This window comes from Pteronotus mesoamericanus, unplaced genomic scaffold (assembly GCF_021234165.1).
Source record: "Pteronotus mesoamericanus isolate MK-2021 breed Mesoamerican mustached bat unplaced genomic scaffold, CSHL_Meso_final scaffold_167, whole genome shotgun sequence".
Taxonomy (NCBI): domain Eukaryota; kingdom Metazoa; phylum Chordata; class Mammalia; order Chiroptera; family Mormoopidae; genus Pteronotus; species Pteronotus mesoamericanus.
Genome location: NW_026555308.1, coordinates 3,742,425 through 3,769,713, shown reverse-complemented (window position 1 = coordinate 3,769,713; position 27,289 = coordinate 3,742,425). Strand labels below are relative to the sequence as shown.

At 38.6% G+C, this 27,289-nt stretch overlaps 1 protein-coding gene across 5 annotated transcripts in view; it reads right to left on the bottom strand.

Annotated features, from left to right (window-relative positions):
• UBN1 (ubinuclein 1) overlaps positions 1-27,289 on the bottom strand; it is a 63,072-nt gene that overhangs the window by 17,893 nt on the left and 17,890 nt on the right. For all 5 annotated transcript variants that reach the window (XM_054589549.1, XM_054589551.1, XM_054589548.1 and 2 more), the window contains 5 exons: positions 26,997-27,067; positions 25,548-25,677; positions 25,213-25,331; positions 24,942-25,076; positions 24,624-24,770 (listed from right to left, as the gene is read on the bottom strand). In XM_054589549.1, the coding sequence (XP_054445524.1) occupies positions 24,624-24,770; positions 24,942-25,076; positions 25,213-25,331; positions 25,548-25,677; positions 26,997-27,067 (602 nt within the window). The remainder of the gene's footprint in view (positions 1-24,623; positions 24,771-24,941; positions 25,077-25,212; positions 25,332-25,547; positions 25,678-26,996; positions 27,068-27,289) is intronic.

Here is a 27,289-nt window from a genome sequence, read left to right as displayed (position 1 = left end):
GTCTGATTTGCTCATGGATAGAGGGAAAGTGACTGAAAGCCAACCAAGAGCTGAGCAAACAGCATTGTTCCCTCTCTGACCCCTCCCCCACAGACAGAGTGTAATCAGGGTTGCCCAGCCTGGTGAATTCCTAAGTCTCCGCCCCTTACAACATAACAGAAGCCCCAACACAAAGAAATATGGCCCAAATAAAAGAACAGATCAAAACTCCACGAATAGAACTAAGCGATGAACAGAGAGACAACCTATCAGATGCACAGTTCAAAACACTGGTAATCAGCATGCTCACAGAAATGGGTGAGTATAGTTGCAAAATGGAGGAAAAAGTGAAGACTATGCAGAATGAAATAAAGAAAAATATACAGGGAGCCAAGAGTGAAGGGAAGGAAACCAGGACTCAAATCAATGATTTGGAGCAGAAGAAAGAGAGAAACATTCAGCCAGAATAGAATAAAGAAAAAACTATTCAGAAAAATGAGGAGGCTTAGGAACCTCCAGGACAACTTTAAATGTTCCAACATCCAAATCATAGGGGTGCCAGAAGAGGAAGAGCAAGAAATTGAAAACTTATTTGAAAAAATAATGAAGAACTTCCCCAATCTGGCCAAGGAAATAGACTTCCAGGAGATCCAGGAAGCTCAGAGAGTCCCAAACAAGCTGGACTCAAGGAAGCACACACCAAGGCACATCATAATTACATTACCCAAGATTAAAGATGAGGAGAGAATCTTAAAAGCAGCAAGAGGAAAGGAGACAGTTACCTACGAAGGAGTGCCCATAAGACTATCAGCTGATTTCTCAAAAGAAACCTTGCAGGCAAGAAGTTTTCAAAGTCATGGAAAGCAAGGACCTTCACCCAAGATTCCTCTACCCAGCAAAGCTCCCATTTAGAATGGAAGGGCAGATACAGTGCTTCCCAGATAAGGTCAAGTTAAAGGAGTTCATCATCACCAAGGCCTTATTATATGAAATGTTAAAGGGACTTATCTAAGAAAAAGATCAAAAACTATGAACAGTAAACTGACAACAAACTCATGACTATAAACAGCTGAATCTAAGAACAAAAACAAAAACTAAGCAAACAACTAGAACACAACAGAATCACACAAATGGAGATCACATGGAGGGTTATCAGTGGGGAGGGGGAGGGAGGAGAATGAGGGAAAAGGTACAGAGAATAAGAAGCATAAATGGTACGTACAAAATAGACAGGGGGAGGTTAAGAACAGTATAGGAAATGGAGAAGCCAGAAAACTTATGTGTATGACCCATGGACATGAACTAAGCCGTGGGGGGTGGGGGAAATGCTGGTGGGAGGCGGGGGCACAAGGGAATAAAGGAGAGAAAAAAAATGGGACAACTGTCATAGCACAATCAATAAAATATACTTAAAAATATGTATAAGAAATAGAGGGATTAAATGCTCATTGACAAACACAAATAGTAAAAGCAGTTGCTCATCTAACAATACAGTTAGTATAAATTTTAAAAGGCAAAAAAAAGCATGTAAAATTACAATAATAAATTAAGGAATACACATAAAAGAAATTTAAAAATGAGAAAAACAAACATGGAATGGGTGAGTACAAATTGCAGTGATTTTAAAATGTGTTCCAACTTAAGTGACCATCACCTACATGGTAACCACAAAACAAAAATATGAGACTTACAAGAAATATAGATAAAAGAAACCAAATATAATGCTATAGAAATTTATCAACATATACCAGAAGAGAGCAGAGAACAAGAAAGAAAGAACTACAAAAACAACTATAATACAATCAATAAAATGGCAAATTACATCTATTAATAATTACTTAAATGTAAATGGACTAAGTGCTCCAATAAAAAGACACAGAGTGGCTGAATGGATTAAAAACACAAGGCCTGAACATACATGCTGCCTATAAGAGACCCAATTGAGATCAAAGACACATATAGGCTGAAAGTTGAGATAGAAAAGTATATTTCATGTAAACAGAAACAAAGTAAAAGCTGGCATAGCAATACTTGTATCAGGCAAAATAGACTTTAAGACAGTCACAAGAGACAAAGAGGGCATTTCATAAAGATAAAGAGATCAATCCAACAAGAGGATATAACTCTGGTAAACATCTATCCACCCAACATAAGAGCAAAGGAAATATTATCAGACATAAGGTAGAGATCACCAATAATACAGTAACAGTAGGGGACTTTAACACTCCATTGACATCAATGGATAAGCTATCCAGATAGAAAATCTGAAAGGAAAAGAGGCCTTAAATGACACATTAGAAAAGATGGACTTGATATATTTAGACTATTTCACTCAAAAGCAGCAGAATATAAAATTCTTTTCAAGCACACATTGAAACATTTCCCAGGATAAAGCACATTAGGCTACAAAACAAATCTCAGTAAGTTTAAAAACACTGAAATCAAATTAAGCATCTTCTCTGATCACAATGGTATAAACTAGAAATCAATTATAAGAAAACTAAAGAACATACAACACATAGAAGCTAAATAACATGCTACTGAACAATGAATGGGTTAATGATGAGATTAAGGAAGATACCAAAAGATACCGTGAGAAAAATGAAAATAAAAACACAATGATCCAAAATCAATAGGACACAGTCAAAACAGCTCTATGAGGGAAATTCATACAAATACAGGCCAAACTCAAGAAAAAGAAAAAAACTCAAATAAACAATCTACTTTTACATCTAAAAGAACTATAAAAAGAGCAAATAAAGTCCAAAGTGAGTAGAAGGAAGGAAATACTGGGTTGGCCAAAAAGTTCTTTTGGTTCTTTCTGTAAGATGGCTCTAGTAGCACTTAGTTGTCTTTAACTTCATTTGAAACAATTTTGTTAGAGTGTATTGTGACACTGTCATCTCAGTGTACATTTTAAAAAAACATTAAAATTGGTGATTTTTTGTACAGCCATTTTAATATTGAAGATGGAATAAAATAAGCAACATTTTCAGCATATTATGCTTTATTATTTCAAGAAAGGTAAAAACACAACTGAAACACAAGAAACGATTTGTACAGTGTATGGAGAAGGTGCTGTGAGAGATCAAACATGTTAAAAGTGTTTTGCAAAGTTTTGTGCTGGAAATTTCCCACTAGACAATGCTCCATGCACTGGTAGACCAGCTGAAGTTGATAGCAATCAAATCAAGACATTAATTGAGAACAATCAACATTATACCATGTTGGAGGTAGCCGACATACTCAATAGATCCAAATCAATAAAGTTATTGGTAAAAATGAAAAATGTGTCTTTGATTTAAAAAAAACAAAAACTAAAGAGGCTTTTTGGCTAACCCAACACAATTAACAATTCTCAGCAAGGGGTGGGGGGTGGGGGGGGAATTAAAGGAACATACCACAACAGAATAAAGACTGTATGTGGAGGATCCAAAATGGGAGTAGAGTAGATGGAAGCTACAGTAACCTGGGAGGAGTCCCAGGACCTAACTAGAATTACACTTAAATTATAGAAAAATCATCCTGAATAACCAAATGAAGAGTAGCTGGAGTAAAGTTTTATAACCAAGGACTTAGGGCAAAAACCACATCACCACACGAAAGAAATTGGCAGCAAGTGCAGAGGTGCAAGAGGGCTGGCTGGGCTCTCACTGGCAGCAGCTGAAGTTCCAAAGGGATATTTCAGTGGCCAGACAGGTACCCCCTGAGAAGTGTGGGGTCTAAAACTCATGCTGGACTCCCCATCCTAGAATACCAGACCCAGGAAAGGAATCCAAATAATATGTGGCTGTGAAAAGTAGTGGGGTTTCTGTCTGCCAGGGAAAGATGGCTAGAGATGCAGATACACTCTTAAAAGGCAAACCACACAAAGTTTTGTTTGTAGTCACTTACCCGGGGCTCCAGCAGAGAAAGGACAAAACAGACTGGAGCCACATGAGTACAGTCTAGGGTTGGGAGCTCTGGGAAGAGCACTGAAGGGTTAGCTGCCAGGATCCCTGTACTCAGTCATTCCCCATACTGCAGAAGCCACCTTTCTCTGGCAAAGCACTCTCCTCTTTCTGGCTTCAGCCTAAGGGGGAGCAAGAGCCCCATCCTGTGAAGCTAAGCCAGGCTGCTGAGGAGTACAGCTGGAAGACATTCACTAATTAAGCCTAACAGAAAGTGTGCAGGCAAAGGCAGATCTCTCAGAGCTTTCAGACTTTAGCTGACCCTCCCCCAGGCCCAGTACTAGTAAAAGCTGGCATAGCTGTGCAGTTTGGTTCTTTCTGCAAGCATCCTGGAGAGTTGAGGGAGCCTCAGGCTGTGAATCACTGATAGCTCCATATAGGTTGCCCAGGGCCAGTCACAGGGAGCATGCGACATAAGACTGCACCACTCTTTGCAGATCTACCTAATACACAGAAACAAACACAAAGAGGCAGCAAAAATGGGAAGACAAAGAAACAGGTCCCAGATGAAAGAACAAGAGAATTCTCTAAAAGAAGAACAAAATGAAATAGAGGCAAGCAATTTACCAGATACAGAGTTCAGAGTAATGTTTATAAGGATGCTCAACAGCATGAAAAAAGACAGAGAAACTATAAAAAAGGGCCAGTCAGAAATAAAGGATGCAGTATCTGAAATAAATAATACACTGGAAGGAATAAACAGTAGGTTACATGAAGCAGAATATCAAATTAGGAATTCGGAAGACAAGGTAGAAAAGAACACCCAAGCAGAGCAACAAAAAGAAAAAAGAATTTTAAAAACTGAGGAGAGTTTAAGAATTCTTTGGGACAACATGAAGTATAACAACATTCACATCATGAGGATACCACCAAGAGAAAAGAATGAGCAAGGGATTGAGAACCTATTTGAGGAAATTATGAACCTTTTCCCCTAACTTGGTGAAGGAAAAAGACACAGAAGTCAAGGAAGCACACAATCCTAAACAATATGGACCCAAAGACACCCACACCAGGACACAGTATAATTAAAATGGCAAAGCTTAAAGACAAGGAGAGAATCTTAAAAGCCATAAGAGAAAAGCAGTTAATTTTGTACAAACAAGGAGCTCCCAATTAGACTGCCTATCTGATTTCTCAGCAGGAACATTTCAGGCCTAAAGGGATTGGCATGAAATATGCAAGGTGATGAAAACCAAGGACCTACAACCAAGTCTACTTTATCCAGCAAGGCCATCATTTAAAATTGCCTCCCAGACAAGAAAAATCTAAAGGACTCTGCAAGTACTCCTTCAACAGTACTGCAAGAAATGTTATAAAAGGCTTGCTTTAAAAAGAAAAAGTGAAAGAATAAAAAACAAAGGGAAATACTATATTTTGCCATGTATAATGTACACTTTTTTTGCCCAAATTTTTGAGGGGAAAATAAGAATGCACGTTGTACATCGGTATAATGATTACATACCATAGGCATAATGGTATAATAATCCTGTGTATAATGTGCACAAAAATCTGGGTGCGCATTATATAAAGGAGCACATTATACAGAGCAAAATACGTTAAAAAATAAATGGCAATGCATATGTATCTGTCATTAACCACTTTAAATATAAATGGATTAAATGCTCCAATAAAAGGACACAGGGTAGAGGAATGGATAAGAAAACAAGACCCAAATATATGCTGTCTCCAAGACCCACCTCAGAACAAAAGATACACACAGACTAAAATTAAAGGGATGGAAAAAGGTATTTCATGCAAATGGAAAGGTGAAATAAAGCTGAGGTAGCAATACTTATACCCAATAAAATAAACTTTAAAACCAAGGCTACAGTAAGAGACAAAGAAGGACACTAACTACATAATGATAGAGGGAACAATCCAACAAGAAGGTATAACCCTAGTAAACATTTATGCATCAAACACAGGAGCAACTAAGTATGTAAAGCAAATCTTGATGGATATAAAGGGAGAGATCAACAGAAATACAATCAAAGTGGGGAATTTTAACACCCCATCGACTTCGATGGACAGATTTTCCAGAAAGAAAATCAACAAGGAGACAGAGGACTTGAATGGCACACTAGATCAAATGGATTTAATTGGTATCTTCGGGGCACTTCAACCCAAAGCAGCAGAATATATGTTCAAGTGCACACAGAACGTTTTCTAGGATAGACATGTTAGGACACAAAGCAAGTCTCAATACATTTAAGAAATCACATCACACATATCAAGTGCCTTCTCTGACCATAATATTATGAAATTAAAATTCAATTACAACAGGAAAACTAAAAAATACACAAAAACATGGAAGCTAAATAATGTTATTAAACAATGAGTGGGTCAACAGTGAGATCAAGGAAGAAATCAAAAGATGCTTTGTAACATCCCTGACTGATGTGGCTCAGTGGATTGAGTGCCTCCCTGTGAACCAAAGGGTTGCTGGTTTGATTCCTAGTCAGGGCACATGCCTGGGTTGCAGGCCAGGTCCCCAGTAGGAGGGCGTGTGAGAGACAACTACATATTGATATTATTTGCCCTCTCTCTCTCCCTTCCCTCTCTAAAAACAAATAAATAAAATCTTTTCTTTAAAAGGATACTTTGTAACAAATCAAAATGAGAACACAAGAACCCATAATCTGGCACACAGGGGAAAGAAATCCTAAAAGGGAAATTCACAGCATTACAGGCCTATCTCAAGAAACAAAAAAAATAAAGCTCAAATAAATCATCTAACTTTACACATAAAGGAACTGGAAATAGAAAAATAAACAGAGCCCAAAGTGAATAGAAGGAAAGGAAATAGTAAACATCAGAGCAGAAATACATGAAATAGAATCTAAAATAATTATACAAAAGATGAATGAATTCAAGAGTTGGTTCTTTGTAAACGTAGAAAAGATTGAGAAACCTTTAACCAGACTCATCGAGAAAAAGAGAGAGAATCCAAATAAATAAAATCAGAAATGAAAGAGGAGCAATAACTGACACCAAAGAAATACAAAAGATGTAAGAAAATATTATGAACAACTGTCTGTCAACAAACCGGACAACCTGGACAAAATGGATAAATTCCTAGAAATGTACAATCTTCCAAAACTAAATCAAGAAGAGTCAGAGAATATGAATAGACAGATTACACCTCATGAAATTGAAGCAGTTATCATAAAACTCCCAACACACAAAAGCTCTGGACTTTTCACAGAGAGAATTTTACCAAACATCCTGAGAATATCTAACACCTTTCCTTCACAAACTATTACAAAAAATTCAAGAGAAGGAAAGACTCTGGAACTCATTTTATAAAACCAGCATTATCCTAATTCCAAAACCAGATAAACATTTCAGAAAAAGAAAATTATAGGCCAACATCCCTGATGAATGTAGATGCTAAAATCCTCAACAAAATATTAGCAAACTGAATACAGCAATACATCATAAAATTCATACAACGTGATCAAGTGGGATTTATTCTGGGGATGCAAGGTTGGTACAATGTGTGCAAATCATTAAATGTGATACACCACATAAACAGGACGAAGGATAAAAACCACAAGAGCGTATCAATAGATGCAGAAAAAGCATTTCATAAAATATAGTGCCCATTTATAAAAACTCTCAGCAAAGTGGGAATAGAGGGAACATACCTCAAAATAATAAAGGCCTTATATGACAAACCCACTGCCAGCATCATATTCAACAGGCAAAACCTACAAGCATTCCCCTTAAGATCAGGAACAAGACAGAGATGTCTGCTTTCACCACACTTTTTAAACATAGTACTAGTCCTAGTCACAGCAATCAGACAAGAAGAAGAAATAAGAGACATCCAAGTTGGAAAGGAAGAAGTAAAACTCATTATTTGCAGATGACATGATACTCTACATAGAGAACCGTAGATTTCACCAAGAAACTATTAGAACTAATAAATAAATTTAGGAAAGTAGCAGGATACAAAATTAAGATCCAGAAATCAGTTCCACTTTTATATGGTAAAAATGAACTATCAGAAAGGGAAATTAAGAAAACACTACTCCAATTCACAATTGCTTCAAAAAGAATAAAATACACAGGGACAAATCTAAGCAGGGATGTAAAAGATCTGTACTTGGAAAATTATAAGACACTGAAGAAAGAAAATACAAAAAAGTGGAAGCATATACTGTACTCATGGATAGAAAGAATGAACATCATTAAAATTTCCATTCTACCCAAAGCAATCTATATATTCAATACAATTACTTCAAAGACCTTAAGCACCCCTATGTTCACTGCAGAGTTATTAACAACCACCAAGATCGAGAAGCAGCCTAAGTGTCCATCTGTAGATGAGTGGATAAAACAACTATGGGACATTTACACGTGGAATACTACTCAGCTGTGAAAAAGAAGAAAATTTTACCCTTTGTGACAGAATGGATGGACTTGGAGAACATTATGCTAAGTGAAATAAGCCAGTCAGAGAAAGACAGATACCAGATTATTTTACTTATATGTGGAATCTAATGAACAAATTGAACTAACAAGCAAAATAGAGATAGACTCATAGATAGAGAGCAGGCTGACAGCTCTGGGGTGGAGGGATCAATAAAATATGAAAAAGGACTCATGGACATTGACAAGTGTGGTCACTTCAGGGGAGACGGGGGTAGGTGGAAGTGGAATAGGGTATAAGGGGGATAAATGGTATTGGTAAAAAATACAATAAAAAAAAATTAGATCCTGAGCCTTCAAAGCCAGTTCCTGCAGGAGAGAGAGGGCCTGGCAACAGAGCTGGATGCTTCAGGGAGAGACTCTATCAACTACAGACCAAGCACAGGGAGACACAGGCTGACCTGGAACAGAAACTCAGCCAGCTCCAGCGGCTCCAACAATACTTGGTGGCCAGAGAGTCAGCAGTAGGAAGCCCACTAGGGGCCATAAGGAAGGAAATGACCCAATCCTTGAGGGCAAGAAGAAGAAAATAGATTATCCTTGACAAAATGACAGAGGAGTGAATGGAAGTCATACCAAACTCCTCCCAGGGCCAATCTAGAATTCCAACTAAATTAAACCTATAACCAACAACTGAACAATAGTGAGAGAGAAGCCTGATAACCTCAGACAGACAGAAGAATCAGAGTTAGCATAACCTGACTGGTAAAGAGTGCGGTGGAGACTCGAGAGGGCTAGCTGGGTGCCCACAGGAAGCAGAGCCAAAGGGATATTTAAAGAGCCAATTGGATCCCCATGAGAAAAGTAGAATCTAAACCATAAGCATGGATCCCCAGCCTACAGCACCAGAGCCCAAAAAGTACATAGATAACAACCAGTTGCAAAAAGCAGCAGGGTTGCTCTTTGCCAGAGGCATGCAGCTGGAGATACAAAGAGCCGTTTAAAGGATCAATACATAACTTTTTATTTCCAGCCACTTACCCTGGGCTCCAGCAAAGGTGGGGGCAGAGTGGGCTGGACAAGCCTGAGGAGAGACTGGGGAAGGAGGCTTTGGGGAGGGAACTGAGAGAGTAGCCGGCAGGATCTCAGTGCTGACTCATCCCCCATGCAGCAGCCATCTTGCCCAGGCAGACCACTTCCCTGAGCAACAGGAGCAGTTTAGAGGAAATAATAGCCACACCCCCAGGAGAGACTCCCCCCGACCCTGTGGTGCCTAAGCCTGACTGCTGAGTGCAGAGTGACTAGATTAACAATCGAATGAGACAGCCACAGACAGTAGACTCCTGGAAGACTCGAACAGACTGCCTAAAGTTGGACAGGTCAACATCTGACATCCCAAGAGGTAGACCCAGAAAGAAAAAGCATCGGCAAATACTAGATGCTACTGAGACAAAATCCACTGTGGTCTTCTCCATGATTTGCAATATTTTCTTTACTACAGAGCTTTTTAACGTTCATTTTTGATCCATCAAGTTTGTGTGTATTAAGTCATTAGATTAGACCCACCTCAGAACAAACGACTTACACAGACTGAAAGTAAACAGATGGAAAAAAAAATTCCAAGCAAATGGACAGGAAAAAAAAAAAGGCTGGTGTAGCAGTACTTGTATCAGACAAAATAGATTTCAAAACAAAGGCCATAAAAAGAGATCCAGAAGGACACTTCATAATACTTAAAAGAAAAAATACATCAAGTTAAAAAATGGGCAAAGGACCTGAACAGACATTTCTTCAAGGAGGACGTACACAGGGTCCAGAGACATATGAAACGATGCTCAGCATCATCAGCCACCAGAGAAATGCGAATTAAAGCCACAATGAGATACCCCTTCACACTGTTCATAATGGCCATCATAAACAAATCAACAAACAAGTGTTGGCAAGGTTGTGGAGAAAAGGGAACCCTAGTACACTCTTGGTAGGAATGCAGACTGGTGCAGACACTGCGGAAGAGAGTTTGTAAACCTACAAGCACCCAACATAGGAGCACCCAAATATATAAGAAAAATCTTGGAGAACTTCAAGAAAGATATAGACAGCAACACACTGATAGAAGGGGATTTTAACACCCCATTGTCAACAATGGATAGAGCTTCCAAACAAAACATCAACAAGGATATTGTGGAACTGAATGATGCATTAGATCAAATGGACTTAACTGATATATATAGATTTTCTTCATCCCAAAGAAGAAAATAACACATTCTTTGCAAAGGCACATGGAACAGTTCCAAAGATAGACCACATGATAGGACACAAAACAAGCCTCAACAAATTCAAGAAAACTGAAATCATAACAAGCATTTTCTCGGACCACAAGGGCTTGAAACTGAAAACCAACCTCAAGGAAAAAACTCAAAAATATTCAAACTCATGGAGATTGAATAGCATGCTATTAAACAATGAATGGCTCAATAATGAGATCAAAGAAGTAATCAAAAACATTCTGGAAATAAATGGAAATGAACACACAACAGTCCAAAATGTATGGGACACAGCAAAGGCAGTCCTGAGAGCGAAGTTCAGAGCAATACAGGCCTACTGTAAAAAGATTGAAACATTTCAAATAAACAATCTAACCTTACTTCTTCAGGAACTGGAGAAACAACAACAAAGCCCAGAATGAGTAAAAGGAAGGAAATAATCAAGATCAGAGCAGAACTGAATGACATAGAAACTAAAAGAACAATTCAAAGGATCAATAAATCCAGGAGCTGGTTCTTTGAAAAGATAAACAAAATCGAGAAGCCTTTAAGCAGACTCATCAAGAAACAGAGAGGACCCAAATAAATAATGTCAGAAATGAAAGAGGAGAAATAACAACTGATACCACAGAAATACAAAGGATTGTAAGAAATTACTGTGAACAATTATATGCCAAGAAATTTGAAAATATGGGTGAAATGGAAAAATTTCTAGAAAAATATAACCTTCCAGCATGGAAGGAAGAAGCAGCAGAAAGCCTGAACAGACCGAATAACAGCTGGTGAAATTGGAGCAGTAATCAAAAAACTCCCAGCACACAAAAGCTCTGGACCAGACAGTTTCACAGGAGAATTTTATAAAACATTTAAGAAGAGCTAAATCCAGTCCTTCTCAGACTATTCCTAAAAAGTCCAAGAAGAGGGAAGATTTCCGAACTCTTTTTATGAGGCCAGCATCATCCTAATCCCAAAACCAGATAAAGATACAACCAAGAAAGAAAACTACAGGCCAATATCGCTGATGAACATAGACACTAAAATCCTCAACAAAATACTGGCAAACCACATCCAGCAATACATTAAAAAGATCATCTACCATGATCAAGTGTGATTCATCCCAGGGATGCAAAGGTGGTTCAATATTCACAAATCAATAAACATAATACACCACATAAACAAAAAGGAAGACAAAAATCACATGATCATATCAACAGATGCAGTAAAAGCATTTGATAAGGCACAGCATCCATTTATGATAAAAACACTCAGCAAAGTAGGAGTAAAGGGGGCACACCTCAAAATAAGAAAGGCCATATATGAAAAACCTACAGTCAACATCATACTCAACAGGCAAAAACTGAAAGCTTTTCCACTAAGATCAGGAACAAGACAAGGTTGTCTTCTTTCACCACTTTTATTCAACATAGTATTGGAAGTCCTAGCCACAACAATCAGACAAGAAAAAGAAATAGAAGGCATCCGAATTGGAAAGGGGGAAATAAAACTGTCATTGTTTGCAGATGGCATAATAGTGTAGATAGAAAACCTCATAGACTCCACCAAAAAACTACTCGACCTAACAAGTGAATTTGGTAAAACAGTGGGATACAAAGTTAATATTCAGAAATCAAAGGCATTTTTGTACAACAACGAAATATCAGAATCAGAAATCAGAAAAAAAAATCCCATTTGCTATAGCAACAAGAAAAATAAAGTACCTAGGAATAAACTTAACCAAGGAGGTAAAAGACCTGTACACAGAAAACTACACAACAGTGAAGAAAGAAATTAAGGAAGACACAAATAAATGGAAGCATATACCGTGTTCACAGATTGGAAAACTTAACATCATCAAAATGTCCTTACTACCCAAAGCATTTTAGAGATTCAATACAACCCCTATTAAAATACCAATGACGTATTTCACAGATATAGAACAAACATTTCAAAAATGTATGTGGAACCATAAATGACCCCAAATAGCTGCAGCAATTTTGAGAAAGAAGAACAAAGTAGGAGGGATCACAATACCTGGCCTCAAACTATACTGCAAGGCCAATGTAATCAAAACAGTATGGCACTGGCATAAGAACAGACACATAGATCAATGGAACAGAATAGAGCCCAGAAATAAACCCATGTCTCTGTGGTCAATTAATATCCGACAAAGGGGGCAGAAGCATAAAAGGGAGTAAAAACAGCCTCTTCAACAAATGGTGTTGGGAAATCTGGACAGCCTCATGCAAAAAAATGAAATTTGACCACCAACTTACACCATACACAAAAATAAACTCAAGATGAATAAAAGACTTAAGTATAAGTTGTGACACCATAAAAGTCCTAGAGGAGAGCATAGGCAGGAAACTCTCATATATTCCACGCAGCAATATATTCATCAATATGTCCCCTTGAGCAAGGGACATAAGGGAAAGAAGAAACAAGAGGGAACTTCATCAAAATAATAAGCTTCTGCACAGCTAAAGAAAACATCAGCAAAATGAAAAGGGAACCAACCATATGGGGATATATTTTTACCAATGATACCTCAGACAAGGGTTTGATCTCCAGAATATATAAAGAACTCACACAACTCCACTCCAGGAAGACAAACAATCCAGTTAAAAAATGGGCAAAGGACCTGAACAGACATTTCTTCAAGGAGGACGTACACAGGGTCCAGAGACATATGAAACGATGCTCAGCATCATTAGCCATCAGAGAAATGCGAATTAAAGCCACAATGAGATACCCCTTCACACTGTTCATAATGGCCATCATAAACAAATCAACAAACAAGTGTTGGCAAGGTTGTGGAGAAAAGGGAACCCTAGTACACTCTTGGTAGGAATGCAGACTGGTGCAGACACTGCGGAAGAGAGTTTGGAATTTCCTCAAAAAGCTAAAATGGAACTGCCCTTTGACCCAGCGATTCCACTGCTGGGGTTATACCCTAAGAATCCCAAAACACCAATTTAAAAGAACCTATGTACCCCAATGTTCATAGCAACACAATTTACAATAGCCAAGTGTTGGAAGCAACCTAGGTGCCCATTAATAAATGAGTAGATCAAAAAACTATGGTACATTTACACAATGGAATACTATGCAGCAGAAAGAAAGAAGGAACTCCTATCCTTTGCGACAGCATGAATGGAACTGGAGAGCTTTATGCTAGGCAAAATAAGCCAGGCAGTGAAAAACAAATACCATATGATCTCACCTATAAGTGGAACTTAGTGAACAAAACAAACAAGCAAGAAAAATATAACCAGCAACAGTGAAAGAAAAAACAAGCCAACAGTAACGAGAGGGGATTGAGGAGGGGAGTAACAGGGAAAAGAAGGGGACGGGTCAAGCCATGGAAAATGTATAAAGGACCTGTGGACGAGGCCAAAGTGGGGAAGGATTGAGGGTGGGAGGTGGTGGTGGGTGGGGTAGGGGAAAGTGGTGGCAGGAAAATGGAGACAAATGTACTTAACAATAAAAATAATTAATTAATTAATTTTTTTAAAAAAAAATAAGGCCTGTATGTGGCAAACCCACAGCCAACATAATACTCAATGTGAAAAGCTGAAAGCTTTGTCTTTAAGATCAGAAACAAGAGAGAGATGTCCACTTTCACTACTTTTTGATTACAGTACTGGAAGTCCTAGCCACAGAAATCAGACAAGAAATAAAAGGCATCCAAATTAAAAAGACATAAAAGCGCAATTATTTGTAGATCACATGATGTTGTACAGAAAGAATCCCAAAGATTCCACCAAAAAACTGTTAGAACTAATAAATGAATTCAGTTAAGTGGCAGGATATAAAATTAATATTCAGAAGTCAGTTGTATTTTATATACTCATAAATTATCATAAAGAGAAGTTTTTTTAAAATCGCATTTACAATAGCAAGATGGAATAAAAATGCCAGGAATAATTTTAACTGAGGTGGTGAAAGACTTGGAAAGCTACAGACATTGAAGAAAGAAACTAAAGAAGATACAAGCAAGTTGAGGATATACCATGCTCACGGGTAGGAAGAATTAACATTGTTAAATGCCCATACTATACAAAGCAATCTACAAATTCAATGCAATCCCTACCAAAATACCAATGGCATTTTTCACAGAACTAGAATAATCATAAAATATATATGGAACCACAAGAGAGCCTAATAGTCACAACAATCTTGAGAAAAACAAATGAAGTCAGAAGTATCAAACCTGATATCAAACTACATATAAGTCTATCATAACTGGCTGCCCTGACTGGTGTGGCTTGGTTGGTTAGGCATAGTCCTGCAAAGCAAAAGGTCATCAGTTTCATTCCTGGTCAGGGAACATGCCTGGGATGTGGGTTTGGGCCCAGATTGAGGTGCAGAGGACAGGCAACAAATCAGTGTTTCTCTCCCACATCAATGTTTCTCTCCTCTTTCTCCCTCTGTTCCTCCTCTCTAAAAATAAATAATGGGTTAGCCAAAAAGTCCATTTAGATTTTTCTGTAAAACAAAAGACACATTTTTCATTTTCACCAATAACTGTATTGATTTAGCTATTTTGAGTATGTTGGCTATTTCCTGCTATTGGCTTCTGATGGGTAGAGGCCAGAGGTGCTCCTAAATACCTTCCAGTGCATGAGACAGCCCCACAGCAAAGAATTTTTTTGGCAAAAATGTCATTTGTACCAAGAAACTTCACAAACCACTTCTGACACGTTTCATCAGTCACAGCACCTTCTCCATACACTGCACTAATTTTTTTTTGTGCTTCAGTTGCGTTTTTACCTTTCTTGAAATAATGAAGTATAATATACCAAAAATGTTGCCTATTTTTCTTCCACCTTCAATATGAAAATGGCTACACAAAAATTCACCAATTTTTTTAAGCTTTTTTTAAATGTACGCTGAGATATAGCTGTCACAATACAATCTAACAAAACTGTTTCTAATGAAGTTAAGGACAACTAAGCCCTACTATAGTCACTGTATGAAAAAAACGAAATGAACTTTTTTTGCCAACCCAATAAATAAAATCTTTTTTTAAAAAAACAGCATTGAACTGGCATAAAAACAGATACGCAGTTAATGGAACAGACTAGACAGCCTAGAAATAAACCCATGTTTATAAGATTAATTAGTTAGTCTCTGATAACGGAGGCAACGAGGTAAAGACAGTCTCTTCAATAAATTGTACTTGGAAAACCAGACAGATATATATATTTTAAAAAAACAAAACTAGACCACTTTCTTATACAATACGCAAGAATAAACTCAAAGCAGATTAAAGACTTAAATGTAAGACTTCAAACCATAAAACTTCTACAAGAAAACATAAGCAGTAAACTCTTTGACATTGCTTAGTAATATTTTTTTGACATGTCTCCTCCAGCAAGGGGGACAAAACAAAAATAAACAAATGGGACTGCATCAAATTAAACAGTTTTTACACAGAAAGGAAACCATCAACAAAACAAGAGACAACCTACTGAATAAGAGAAAATATTCACAAATGACACATCTGATGAGGGGTTGGTATCCAAAATTGATAAAGAACTCATATAACTTAACACCAGAAAAACAATCAAATTAAAAAATTGGCAGAGCACACAAAGAAACATTTCTCCGAAGAGGACATACAGATAGCAAGTAGACATATAAAAAGATACTCAATGTCACTAACCATCAGGGAAATGAAAACTGAAACCACAATGAGATATTACCTCACACCTGTCCGAATGGCTATCATCAATGAATCCATAAACAAGTGTTGGCAAGGAGGTGGAGAAAAGAGAACCCTTCTCATATATTTGGTGGGAGTGTTGTTTTGGGTTTTTTTTTTTAAATTTCTTTATTAGTTTTGTTTCTTTTTAGAGAGAGACGGGGAGAGAGAGAGAGATCAATTTCTGTTGTTCTGCTTACTTATGCATTCATTGGTGGCTTCTTGTATGTGCCCTAACTTGAGACTGAACCTGCAACTTTAGCATACCAGATTGATGCTCTCACCAACTGAGCTACCTGGCCAGTGCCCACTGGTAGGATTCTAAATTGGAGCAGCCACAATAGAAAACAGTATGAAGATTCCTCAAAAAATTAAAAACAGAACTACCATATGACCTGGCATTTTCACTTCTGGGTATTTTCCCAAAGACAGCCAAACACTAATTCAAAAAGAGATATGCTCCCCTATATTCATCGCAGCATTATTTACAATTGGCAAGATGTGGAAGCAACCCAAATGTCCATCCATAGATAAATGGATAAGAAGATGTGGCACATAGGTACAATGGATTATTACCCAGTCATTAAAAAAAAACAAACGACGACCTCTTGAAATTCCAGTTGCCTGAGCCTTCTTCTGGACAAGAGTCTCCTTACCACTGATAGCTCAGTTAAATGATTACCGCTATGTCATCTACTTGCCTGCAACATAAAGTCTGCTCAAGTCAAGGGGGGAAAGAAAAGAAAAAAAGACTCGAGTTGCCAAAATCAGAAGTTAAAGTGGGGATATTAAAAATGAAACAAATTTAAAAAAATAAAAAGAAATTGGGGGCATTACTACCAATTCTACAAAAATAAAATGGATTGTAACATATTAAAGTACTCAACAACTGTATGCCAAGAGATTAGATAATCTAAATGAAATGGACAAATTCCTAGAAACAAAAAGTATACCAAGACTAAATTATGATGAAAAAGAAAATTTGAACAGACCTATAACTAATAAAAAGATTGAATCAATAATCAAAAATCTCCCAACATGATGGACCCAGACAGTATTGTGCTGATTGAAATTAGTCAAAGATGAGTGCCAGATGATTTCACCTATATGTAGACTCTAAAAAACAAAACAAACCACAGAAAAGAAACAGACTCACTGATATATAGAACACTTTGACAGTTGCCAGAAGGGAAAGTGGTTGAGGGATGAGGGAAAAAATTAAAGGGATGAAGAAGTACAAATTGGTTGTTACAGTATAGTTATGGGGGTATAAAATACAGCATAGAAAGCATGGCCAATAATATTGTAATAACTATGTATAGTGTTAGATGGGTACTATACTTACTAGGGTGATCACTTTATAAGGTATATAAATGTGTATTTACTACGTTGTACACCTGAAACTAAAAATATTATGCATCAATTGTTAATTTTAAAAACTATTTAAAAAATAAAAATTAAAGTTTAAAATCTCCCAACAACAAAGCCCTGGACCTAATGGTTTCATTGGTGAATTCTACCAAATATTTAAAGAACAAATATCAAGCCCTGGATGGTGTGGCTCAGTGGATTGAGCACCCACCTGCAAACCAAAGTGTCACCGGCTCCATTCCCAGTTAGGGCACATGCCTGGGTTGTGGGCCAGGTCTCCAAGTAGGGGGCGCGCAAGAGGCAACCACACAGTGATGTTTCTCTCCCTCTTTTCCTCCCTTCCCCTCTCTATGAAAATAAATAAAATCTTAAAAAAAAAAAACAAACGAATATCAGTCCTTTTCAAACTTTTCAAAATAAAAGAAAAAAAGAAAAACCGAAGAGGAGGAACCACTTCCAAACTCATTCTATGTGGCCAGTATAACCCTGATTCCAAAGCCATACAACTACACTACAAGAATAGTACAGACCAATATCCCTAAAGAACAGTGATGCAAAAATCCTAGCAAACAGAATTCAATCGCATATTAAAAGTATTATATAGCATGACAAGTGAGATTTATTCCTGGAATGCAAGTATGGTTCAATGTACAAAAATCGATCAATGTAAAACACATCAACAGAATGGAGGGGGGGGGAAACCCACATGATCATCATAACTGATGCAAAAAAAATACAAAATTCAACACCCTCTCATGATAAGAACACTCAACAAACTAGGAATAGAAGGAAACTACCTCCACATAATAAAAACCGTATGTAAAAAAAACACAGTGAACATCATACTCAATGGTGAAATACTGAAACAGTTTCTTCTAAGATCAGAAACAAGGCAAGAATGCCTGCTGTCAGCTCTTCTATTCAACATAGTACTGAAGTTCTAGCCAGAGCAATTAGGAGAAAAAGAAGAAAGAAAGAAAAGAAAGAAACGAAAGGAAGAAAGGGAGGAGGAAGGGAGGGAGGGGAAAAGAAAGAAAAGAGAAGAAAAGAAGGAAAGGAAAGGGAGGGGAAAAGGAAGAAAAGAGAAGAAAAGAAGGGAAGGGGAGGGGAAGGGAAGGAAAGAGAGAGGGGGAACCGGGGGAAAGGAAGGGGAGGGGAGGGCAGGGGAGGGAAGGAAAGGGAAGGGAAGCATTCAAATTGGAAAGTAAGAAGTAAAATGATCTCTGCTTGCAGATGATATGGTCTATTATGTAGAAAACTCTAAAGATTCCAAAAACAGTACTGTAGACTAATAAATGAATTCAGCTAAATAACAGGGTACAAAGTCAACACACAAAAATTAGCTGCATTTCTACACATGAAAAATTCTATTCACAATAATTTTTTTAAAAACCCTAGAAATTAAATTAATCAAGGACATGAAAGACTTCCACAATGAAAACCATAAAACATGGCTGAAAGAAATTAAAGACAACATAAAAAAATGGAAACATAAGCCACATTCACAGACTAAAATACCTAATATTATGAAAATGTCAGTATTACCCTAAGTATTCTACAGATTCAATGCAATCCCTATCAAAATTCCAAAGACAATTTTTTTGCAAAAATAGGAAACCCATTTTAACATTCATGTGGAATATCAGGAGACCTTGAATATCTAAAACAATCTTAAAAATAAGAACAAAGCTGGAAGACTCACACTTCTGGTTCAAAACCATTACAAAGCTATAATAATCAAAATAGTGTGGTATTGGGTAAAGACAGACATAGAGACAAGCGATTTTCAACTTGTGTGTCATGAGAATTTTTAAAACATGCAATACCTGACTATTTAATCAGGGGCACTGACAACTTTTCCCTTAGATTGTCAAATTAAAAAAATGACAACACCTAACACAGCAATAGCCATCTGGTCTGAATGAATCAAAATAATACCTAGTTTTGCAAATTTTGTCAGATTCCCAAAAATTGTATTTTTGGGTGTGCCACAGAATTTTAGTAATTAGTTTATGTGTGCCATGAGCTGAAACAGGTTGAAAATCATTTGATATAGACCAATGGAATAGAATAGAGAGCCCAGAAATAAACTATTATGTATATGGTCAAATGATATTTGATAAGAGAACCAAGGCCATTCATAGGGGAATAACAGTCTTTTCAACAAATGGTGCTGGATATCCATGGACAAAACAGGAGAAAAAAAAGAAGTTGGCCCCTTACCTGTATAAAAAATACACAAAAATTAATTCAAAACAGGTAAAGACCTTAATGAAAGACCTAAAACACTAAAACTATTTGAAGAAAACAGGACAAAAGCTTCATGACACTAGCTGTGGCAATTATTTCTTGGATATGACTCCAAAGGCACAGCCAACAAGACAAAATGCTGACAAATTAGGAGTATACAAATACCTAAAAATCTGCATCCTGCATCAAAAGACACTATCCATAGAGTAAAAATACAACCCACAGAATGGATGAAAATATTTGTAAATTATTTATATGATAAGGGATTAATAGCCAGAATATATAGAGAACTCCCAAAATTCAACAACAAAAAGCAAACTGAACTTCCAGTCTAGATGGCAGTACAGGCAAACATGGCTCACTCCTCGCACAACCACATTAAAATTACAACTGATCTATAGAACTACCGTCATTCAGAACCCTCAGAAACTGAGCTGAATTAAAGTCCTACAACTACAGAATTAAAGAAGAAACCACATTGATACTGGTAGGAAGGGTGGAGATGTGGAAAGGGTTGGTCCCACACCCACATGTGGCAGATAAAAATTGGGAGGGATATCTCAGCAGTGCGGGATCCAGGCTCCACACTAGGCTGCTCAGCCCAGGGTTCCAATGCAGAAAGATAAGTCCCCAAAACTCCCTGCTGTAAAAGTCAGCAGGAATTAAGGCTGTGAATGAGAGAAACTGCTGAAATCCCAGGCAGTTCCTCTTAAAGGGCCCATTCACAGACTTACTCAGACTCACCCCCTCTGAGCTCCAGGGCTGGAAAAGCAGATTGAAAGGCATTAGAGATACATGGGGAGGAACTGAATTGTCTGGCATCAGGATGAGAGATGGGCAGCAGCTTCCTCCCAGACAGAAGTTCTGGCAGAACCCATTGTTCTTTTCTGAGCCCTCCCCTCACAGAGCAGGCAGGTGCCATATCTGAGACTCCATCAACCTGGCTCACAGTTTGCCACACTCTGGTGATTCCCTTAGGCCTGGCTTCATTCAACTTTCAGGCCCACCCAAGCTGTTTCCAGTGGCTTTTTCATATGAATGGCTTGTCTTGGCCCATGCTTCAGATTTTCCTAAATTCTCTCAAACAAGCAGTGTCTGGCCTCAGTGAGCTCTGTATCTCTTGCTAAGCTGCCCTAAGCCGTGCGCTAGCAGCAGCCAGCCTTGGTTCACAGCTTGTCCTCTCCTGGTCACCTCCAAGCCTAGCTCAAGTAGCAGTCATCTGCTAAGGTAGCTAATACTGTGTGACCCCAGAAAGAACACAGGCAATGGCTGACCTTGGATGTGCCAAGCCAACAGCAATCAAGGCTCAACTATAAGAGGTGAGTGTACACAGAGCATGCAGTGGGCACACCCTGAGTACCCAGCTTGGATAATAGGGGAGGCTGTGCCACTGGACTCTACCGGACACCTACTACATTAAGCCCACTCCATCAAGCCTAGGAGATGTACTAGCTCTACCTTATACATAAAAACAAATACAAGGAGGCTGCCAAAATCAGGACACAAAGAGACATAGTCCAAATGAAACAGAACAAAACTCCAGAAAAAAAACTAAACAAAATGGAAAAAAGCAATCTATCAAATGCAGAGTTCAAAACACTGGTTATAGGGATGCTCAAGGAACTTAGTGAGGACCTCAACAGCATAAAAAAAATATAGTGAGAAATAAAGGATACACTAATTGAAATAAAAAAACAATTTACAGGGAATCAACAGTACAGTGCATGAAGCCAAGAACCAAATCAGTGATCTGGAACAGAAGAAAGCAAAAAACCACCAATCAGAACAAGAAAAAAGAATCCAAAAAAATGAGGATAGTGTAAGGAGCTTTCTGGGACAAGTTCAAGCATACCAACATTTGTATCATAGGGGTACCAGAAGGAGGAGAAAGCAAGAATTTGGAAACCTATTTGAAAAAAATAATTTTAAAAAATTCCCTAACTTGGTGGAGGAAATAGAGTCCAGGAAGCACAGAGAGTCCCAAACAAGATGGACTCAGAGAGACTCACTACAAGACACATCATATTAAAATGTCAAAGGTCAAACACAAAGAGAGAATCTGAAAAGCAGCAAGAGAAAAGAAGTTAGTTATATACAAGGGAGCCCCCATAAGACTGTCAGCTTATTTCTCAAAAGAAGGTTTGCAGGCTAGAAAGGGTTGGCAAGGAATATTCGAAGTGTTGAAAAGAAAGGACCTACAACCAAGATTGTCAAAGGACAGATAAAGAGCTTCCCAGACAAGAAAAAACTAAAGGAGTTCATTATCACCTAACCAGTATTATATGAAATGTTAAAGGGTCTTCGTTAAGAAGAAGAAAAAGTAAAAAATATGAGCAATAAAATGGCAATAAATAATGTATCAGTAATTCAATCTAAAAAAACATAATAAGCAGAACAGAAAGAAAATTAGATACAGAGAATGTTTTAATGGTTACCAGATGAGAGGGAGTTTTGGGGGGGTCAGTGAAAAAGGTGAAGGGATTAAGAAGTACAAATTGGTAGTAGAGAATAGTCACGGGGATATAAAGTACAGCATAGGGAATAGAGTAGCCAAAGAACATCTATGCAGGACCCATGGACATGGACAATGGTGGAGGGACTGCCTGAAGGGGGGGGCTGGATGGGGGGTCAAAGAGGGAAAATTTGGACAACTGTAATGGCATAAACAATAAAATATATAATTTAAAAAACAAGCAAACCAATTTAAAAATGTGCAAACGTCTTGAACAGACATTTCTCCAAAGAAGACACAAAAGGCCAAATATTTAATAAGATGCTCAACATCCCTAATCATTAGGGAAATGCAAATCAAAACTACAATGAGATACCCCCTCAAACCCATTAGGATGGCTACAGTCAAAAAACCATAAAGCTCTGGCCAGATAGTTCTGTTGGTTAGAGTGTTCTCCCCATACACTACAGTGTGGGTTTGATCCCCAGTCAGAACGCATGCAAGAAACAACCAATAAATGCATAAAGCAAGTGGAACAACAAATCAGTCTCTCTCTCTCTCTCGTTCCCTCTAAAATAAATTTTAAAATAAAAATAAAATCAATTTTTAGAAAACAACAGCCCTGACTCGTGTGGCTCAGTGGAATGAGTGCCAGCCTGTGAACCAAAGGGTCGCTGGTTCGATTCCCAGTCAGGGCACGTGCCTGGGTTGCAGACCAGGTCCCCAGTAGGGGGTGCATGAGAGGCAACCACACACTGATGTTTCTCTCCCTTTCTCCCTCCCTTCCCCTCTGGCTAAAAATAAATAAAACCTTTAAAAAGAAAAACAACAACAAAAAAACATAAGCAAGTATTGGCAAGGATGTGGAGAAACTGGAGAACCCTGTGGACTGTTGATGAAAAGTGTAAAATAACAGCTACTGTGGAAAATTCCTCAAAAAATTAAGCATAGAATTACCATATGATCTAACAATTTCCCTTCTGGGTACATATAAACCCAAGATAATTGAAAGCAGGGTCTTGAGATATTTGTACATCCACGTTCATTGGAAGCATTATTCACAACAGCTACAATGTAGAAGCAACATAAGTTTGCATTGACAAATGAATGGATAAGCAAAATGCAATATATACATACAACAGAATGTTTTTCAGCCTTAAAAAGGAAAGAAATTTGGTAATATGCTACAATGTGGATGAATCTTGATAATTAGCTAAGAGAAGTAAGCTGGTCACAAAAAGACAAATACTATATGACTCTTTATATAATATATATATAAAGTATATATATGAGGTATTGAGAGTAGTCAAATTTACAGAGACAACGTAGAATGGTGGTTGCCAAGTGTCTAGAGGGAGAGGGAAACATGAATTTATCAGTTAATGGGTACAAAGTTTCAGTTTTACAAGATGAAAAGATTTATGAAAATGGATGGTGGTGATGGTTACCAATAATGTGAATGTATATACTACCACTCAACTGCACACTTAAAAATGGTTACGATCATAAATTTTATTGTTAAGTATATTTTATCCCAATAAAACTTTTTAAAAAAAAGAACACAAGCCCCAGTCGGTGTGGCTCAGTGGACCAAGTGCCAGCATGTGAAGCAAAAAGTCACTGGATTGATTCCCAGTGAAGAAACATGTCTGGGTAGCGGGTCAGGTCCCCAGAGGGGGGCATGCTAAAGGCAACTGATCGATGTTTTTCTCCCTCTCTTTCTCTCTTCCTTCTCCTCTCTCTAAAAATAAAATAAAATCTTTTTTTAAAAAAGAACACTAGCTCCAGCTAACTTTGGATATTACAAATGCAGCCCATTCATGGGAAGCTACATAACACAAAGCAGCCTATGAGAAAAGTCTGGCACTTAACTCCAATAAGCAGTCAGCCCTGCTACTTGCAAATGAGACTTCTGTTTGGAACTTTAAGATATTTCCATCTCTCAGCTTCTGGTAGGAGCCATTATCTCAACACAGGAAAGGGCAGATTGAGATAGGAAGAGCATGCAGCCAACTCTAAATTGAAATGGTACCAAGAACAACAAAGACAAATCCCACAGACAACTTCCTTCTTCTGGGGAGGACCAAAACGATCCCTTCACAGAGAGTAGTATGGTCCCCAACTCCTCATGTGAAATTAGAGTTGAGCCAACCAAACAGTGATTCTCGGAGGGAGGGAAGGGACCCTGTTGGCCTGGCACCAAAGTACTCAAGTATTTATTACAATAACGTTCTACCTCATCATCACGTTGAGCATAATGGCTGTTCATGGGCCCTCACCTGGCCTGCATCCAGCCTTTGGGCCAGAGAGGTCTGACCTCAGCATCCAGAAACACCTTCACGTAGTCCTCCCAGGAATGGGCCTTGTTGTTCCTCTCCAGATCATAGCTCTCCAGTTTTATCTTCACCACGTGGCAGAGCAGCTCCCTGAGGAGTAGGCAGAAGTCAGAAACTTTAAACTACCCCAAATGTATCTTCAAGGTTTTAATCATGTGCTTTCACCAGCCCTGATTAAAGTAAATGATTCTAACCTTCTTTAGAAATACGGGAACATGCTCAGACACTGGCCCCACAAACCCGGACCCAGTTTGGGCACACCTGATTTCATCATTCCACTGAAATTTCTTCCGGGGTCCCATTATTCTCCTGCCCCCTTTTTCTTCATCTTCTTCCTCATCAGAACAAATCCGTTCTCGTTCTCTCTGCTCCTTGTCTTTCTCCTCTTCCAGCATCCTACCAGGTGAACAGAATTAAACAGGTCACTACAGGGGAACTGTTTTCTCCTGCACTGCCTCCCCCTTGTCCCTGCTCCAGGGACTTCTAAGATAAGGAGGTGGGAATGCTGAGGAGAGCAATGGAACATACTTACTTAGCAACCTTGGCTTGCGTGTGTGCCTGGCATTCATCCTGGTACTTGGCCATCTGCTCTGGCATTGCCCTGCCAATGGCTTCCTTAAGCTTCTGGAGAGGCTCCTTCAGACGCCCTCCCTGCAGAAAGCAGGTTATATCATAAGTCTGTTTTTTTATACATCTCTTCTTATAGCTCTAGTAGTGAGATATACTTTCTTATACCTCCTGTAGTGAGGACACGCTACAGGAATAATTGCACAGAGGCAGTGCAGCAGCACATGTAGCATCTGTGAAGACTCAGTCATCCCTCCTCTGGGCCCCAAAGCCAACAGGCTCCACTCCAGAGTCACCCACCTGTTCATAGAGGTGAAGTTTTCGAGCACGTTTGACAAGGGTGTCCTTGCTGCAGGGCAGGAATGAAGCAAGGTAGGCATATACCCCAGAACGAACCTGGCTACTCAGCTCCCGAGTTTGCACCTCTATGCTGAAGAACAGAACAGTTATCAATGGGCCGCACTCATAGAATCTTCTCGCATTACTAGGTCACCCTACCACGGACAGGAAAGCTAGGAGCCCAGAGAAGGTCAAACCTTATCTTGTCAGTCACACAATATAATCGAGTAGCCAGTGCAACAGATCTCCAACAGTCACCAAACAAAAATTCCCAAACCTGATGAACTTGGCTAGGTAAAGTGGGTCAAAGACAAGGTCAGGTCAAAGGTCATCAGAGTCCAACAGAACAAGCTCTGAAGTAATGGATTTCATAAATGCTCTGAAGTAATGAGTTTCATAAATAAAGAAGATATAAAAGCTTTCAAACTGGAAAGTAATTGAGTTACTTGGGGGCTAATACTTCCCAGCAACCCTTACTCTTCTATCCCTGATTAGGAAGTCAGGGAAATCCTCATTCCTCCAGTGTCCCCATTTAGATAAGCAGAACACTATTTCAAATAGTTGATCACTTGAGCTCTCCATGTCTGGCATAATCTAGCAGGCACTGTGGATGTAAAATTCTCATCTGTGCTGATTCGTGGGTGCTCTCTACAGCCCAAGCTTCCTGACCCGAATGGCCAATCCCCATCCTGGTGAGGCGAGGTCCTTTGCTAGAATATTCCCAAGTTCTGACCATTGTTCTTACATGTGAAAAATCTTTAGCCGTTGAGCAGAAAGTTTCCTCTGCTACATAATGCAAAATGCAACCAGGAGAGAAGCTGGTGAGTTGGAGAGCCACATACAAAGAATCTGGTTTGGATTTATATGTGTATGGGGCAGGAAGGCTGGGTTTTGTTTTGTTTTGTTTTTTGCTTTTTAATTCAATTCATACAGTATGGCATCTCAGTTTTGGCCATTTGGGAGAACTGTTACAGGATGATGCACACTGACCTGGGGAGAAGTGAGAGCAACAAGAGAATGACCAGGTATGCTGAGGAGCAGACACAGCAGAGCAGTCCCCTGGCTGTATCAAATCATCTCTTACTTTTACCACAGACAGGCAAGCAGCACCTTCTCTCTTGTCTCATTTCATATTTGCCCCAAAATCCACTTCCAACAGGCCATGACTAGGTTATACGTAACATATATAACAGTTTTCTAATAATGCCTGCTAAGATTTAGTAAGGTCTATCATTTCCTAGAGACATGTATTTGGTGCGCCTTCCCTCACTTTATAAAGAACAATAAAATGGAAAACAATTTTTAAAAAATCTCATGGATGGTCACCTTCATGCAGTTCAAGCATATTCCCATTTCCCCTGGCCTGCTCAACCCAGGCATGGTAACAGTAAAGAAACAAAAGATACTCACTCTAAGAGGATGCCATTAATATCCTGGGTGAAGAACTTCTGTCTGCTCTCTCCCTCAGCAGCTCTGGCAGCCTGGTTCACAGCAGACAGTAACATCCATTAGTGTACTTTCCCCACAGGGCCCTCACACTCACCCACAGGCACAAAAGCAGTCAGTCCCTACAGAACACGTATCGATCAAATCCTCACCATGCCCTTCCTTACTGAGCCCTAAGGTTAAATTAAGTATGCCTGTGATCGCTATATGCTCTAGAAATGGTATATCCAGATCTTTTCAAATGCTGCTGAAGCATT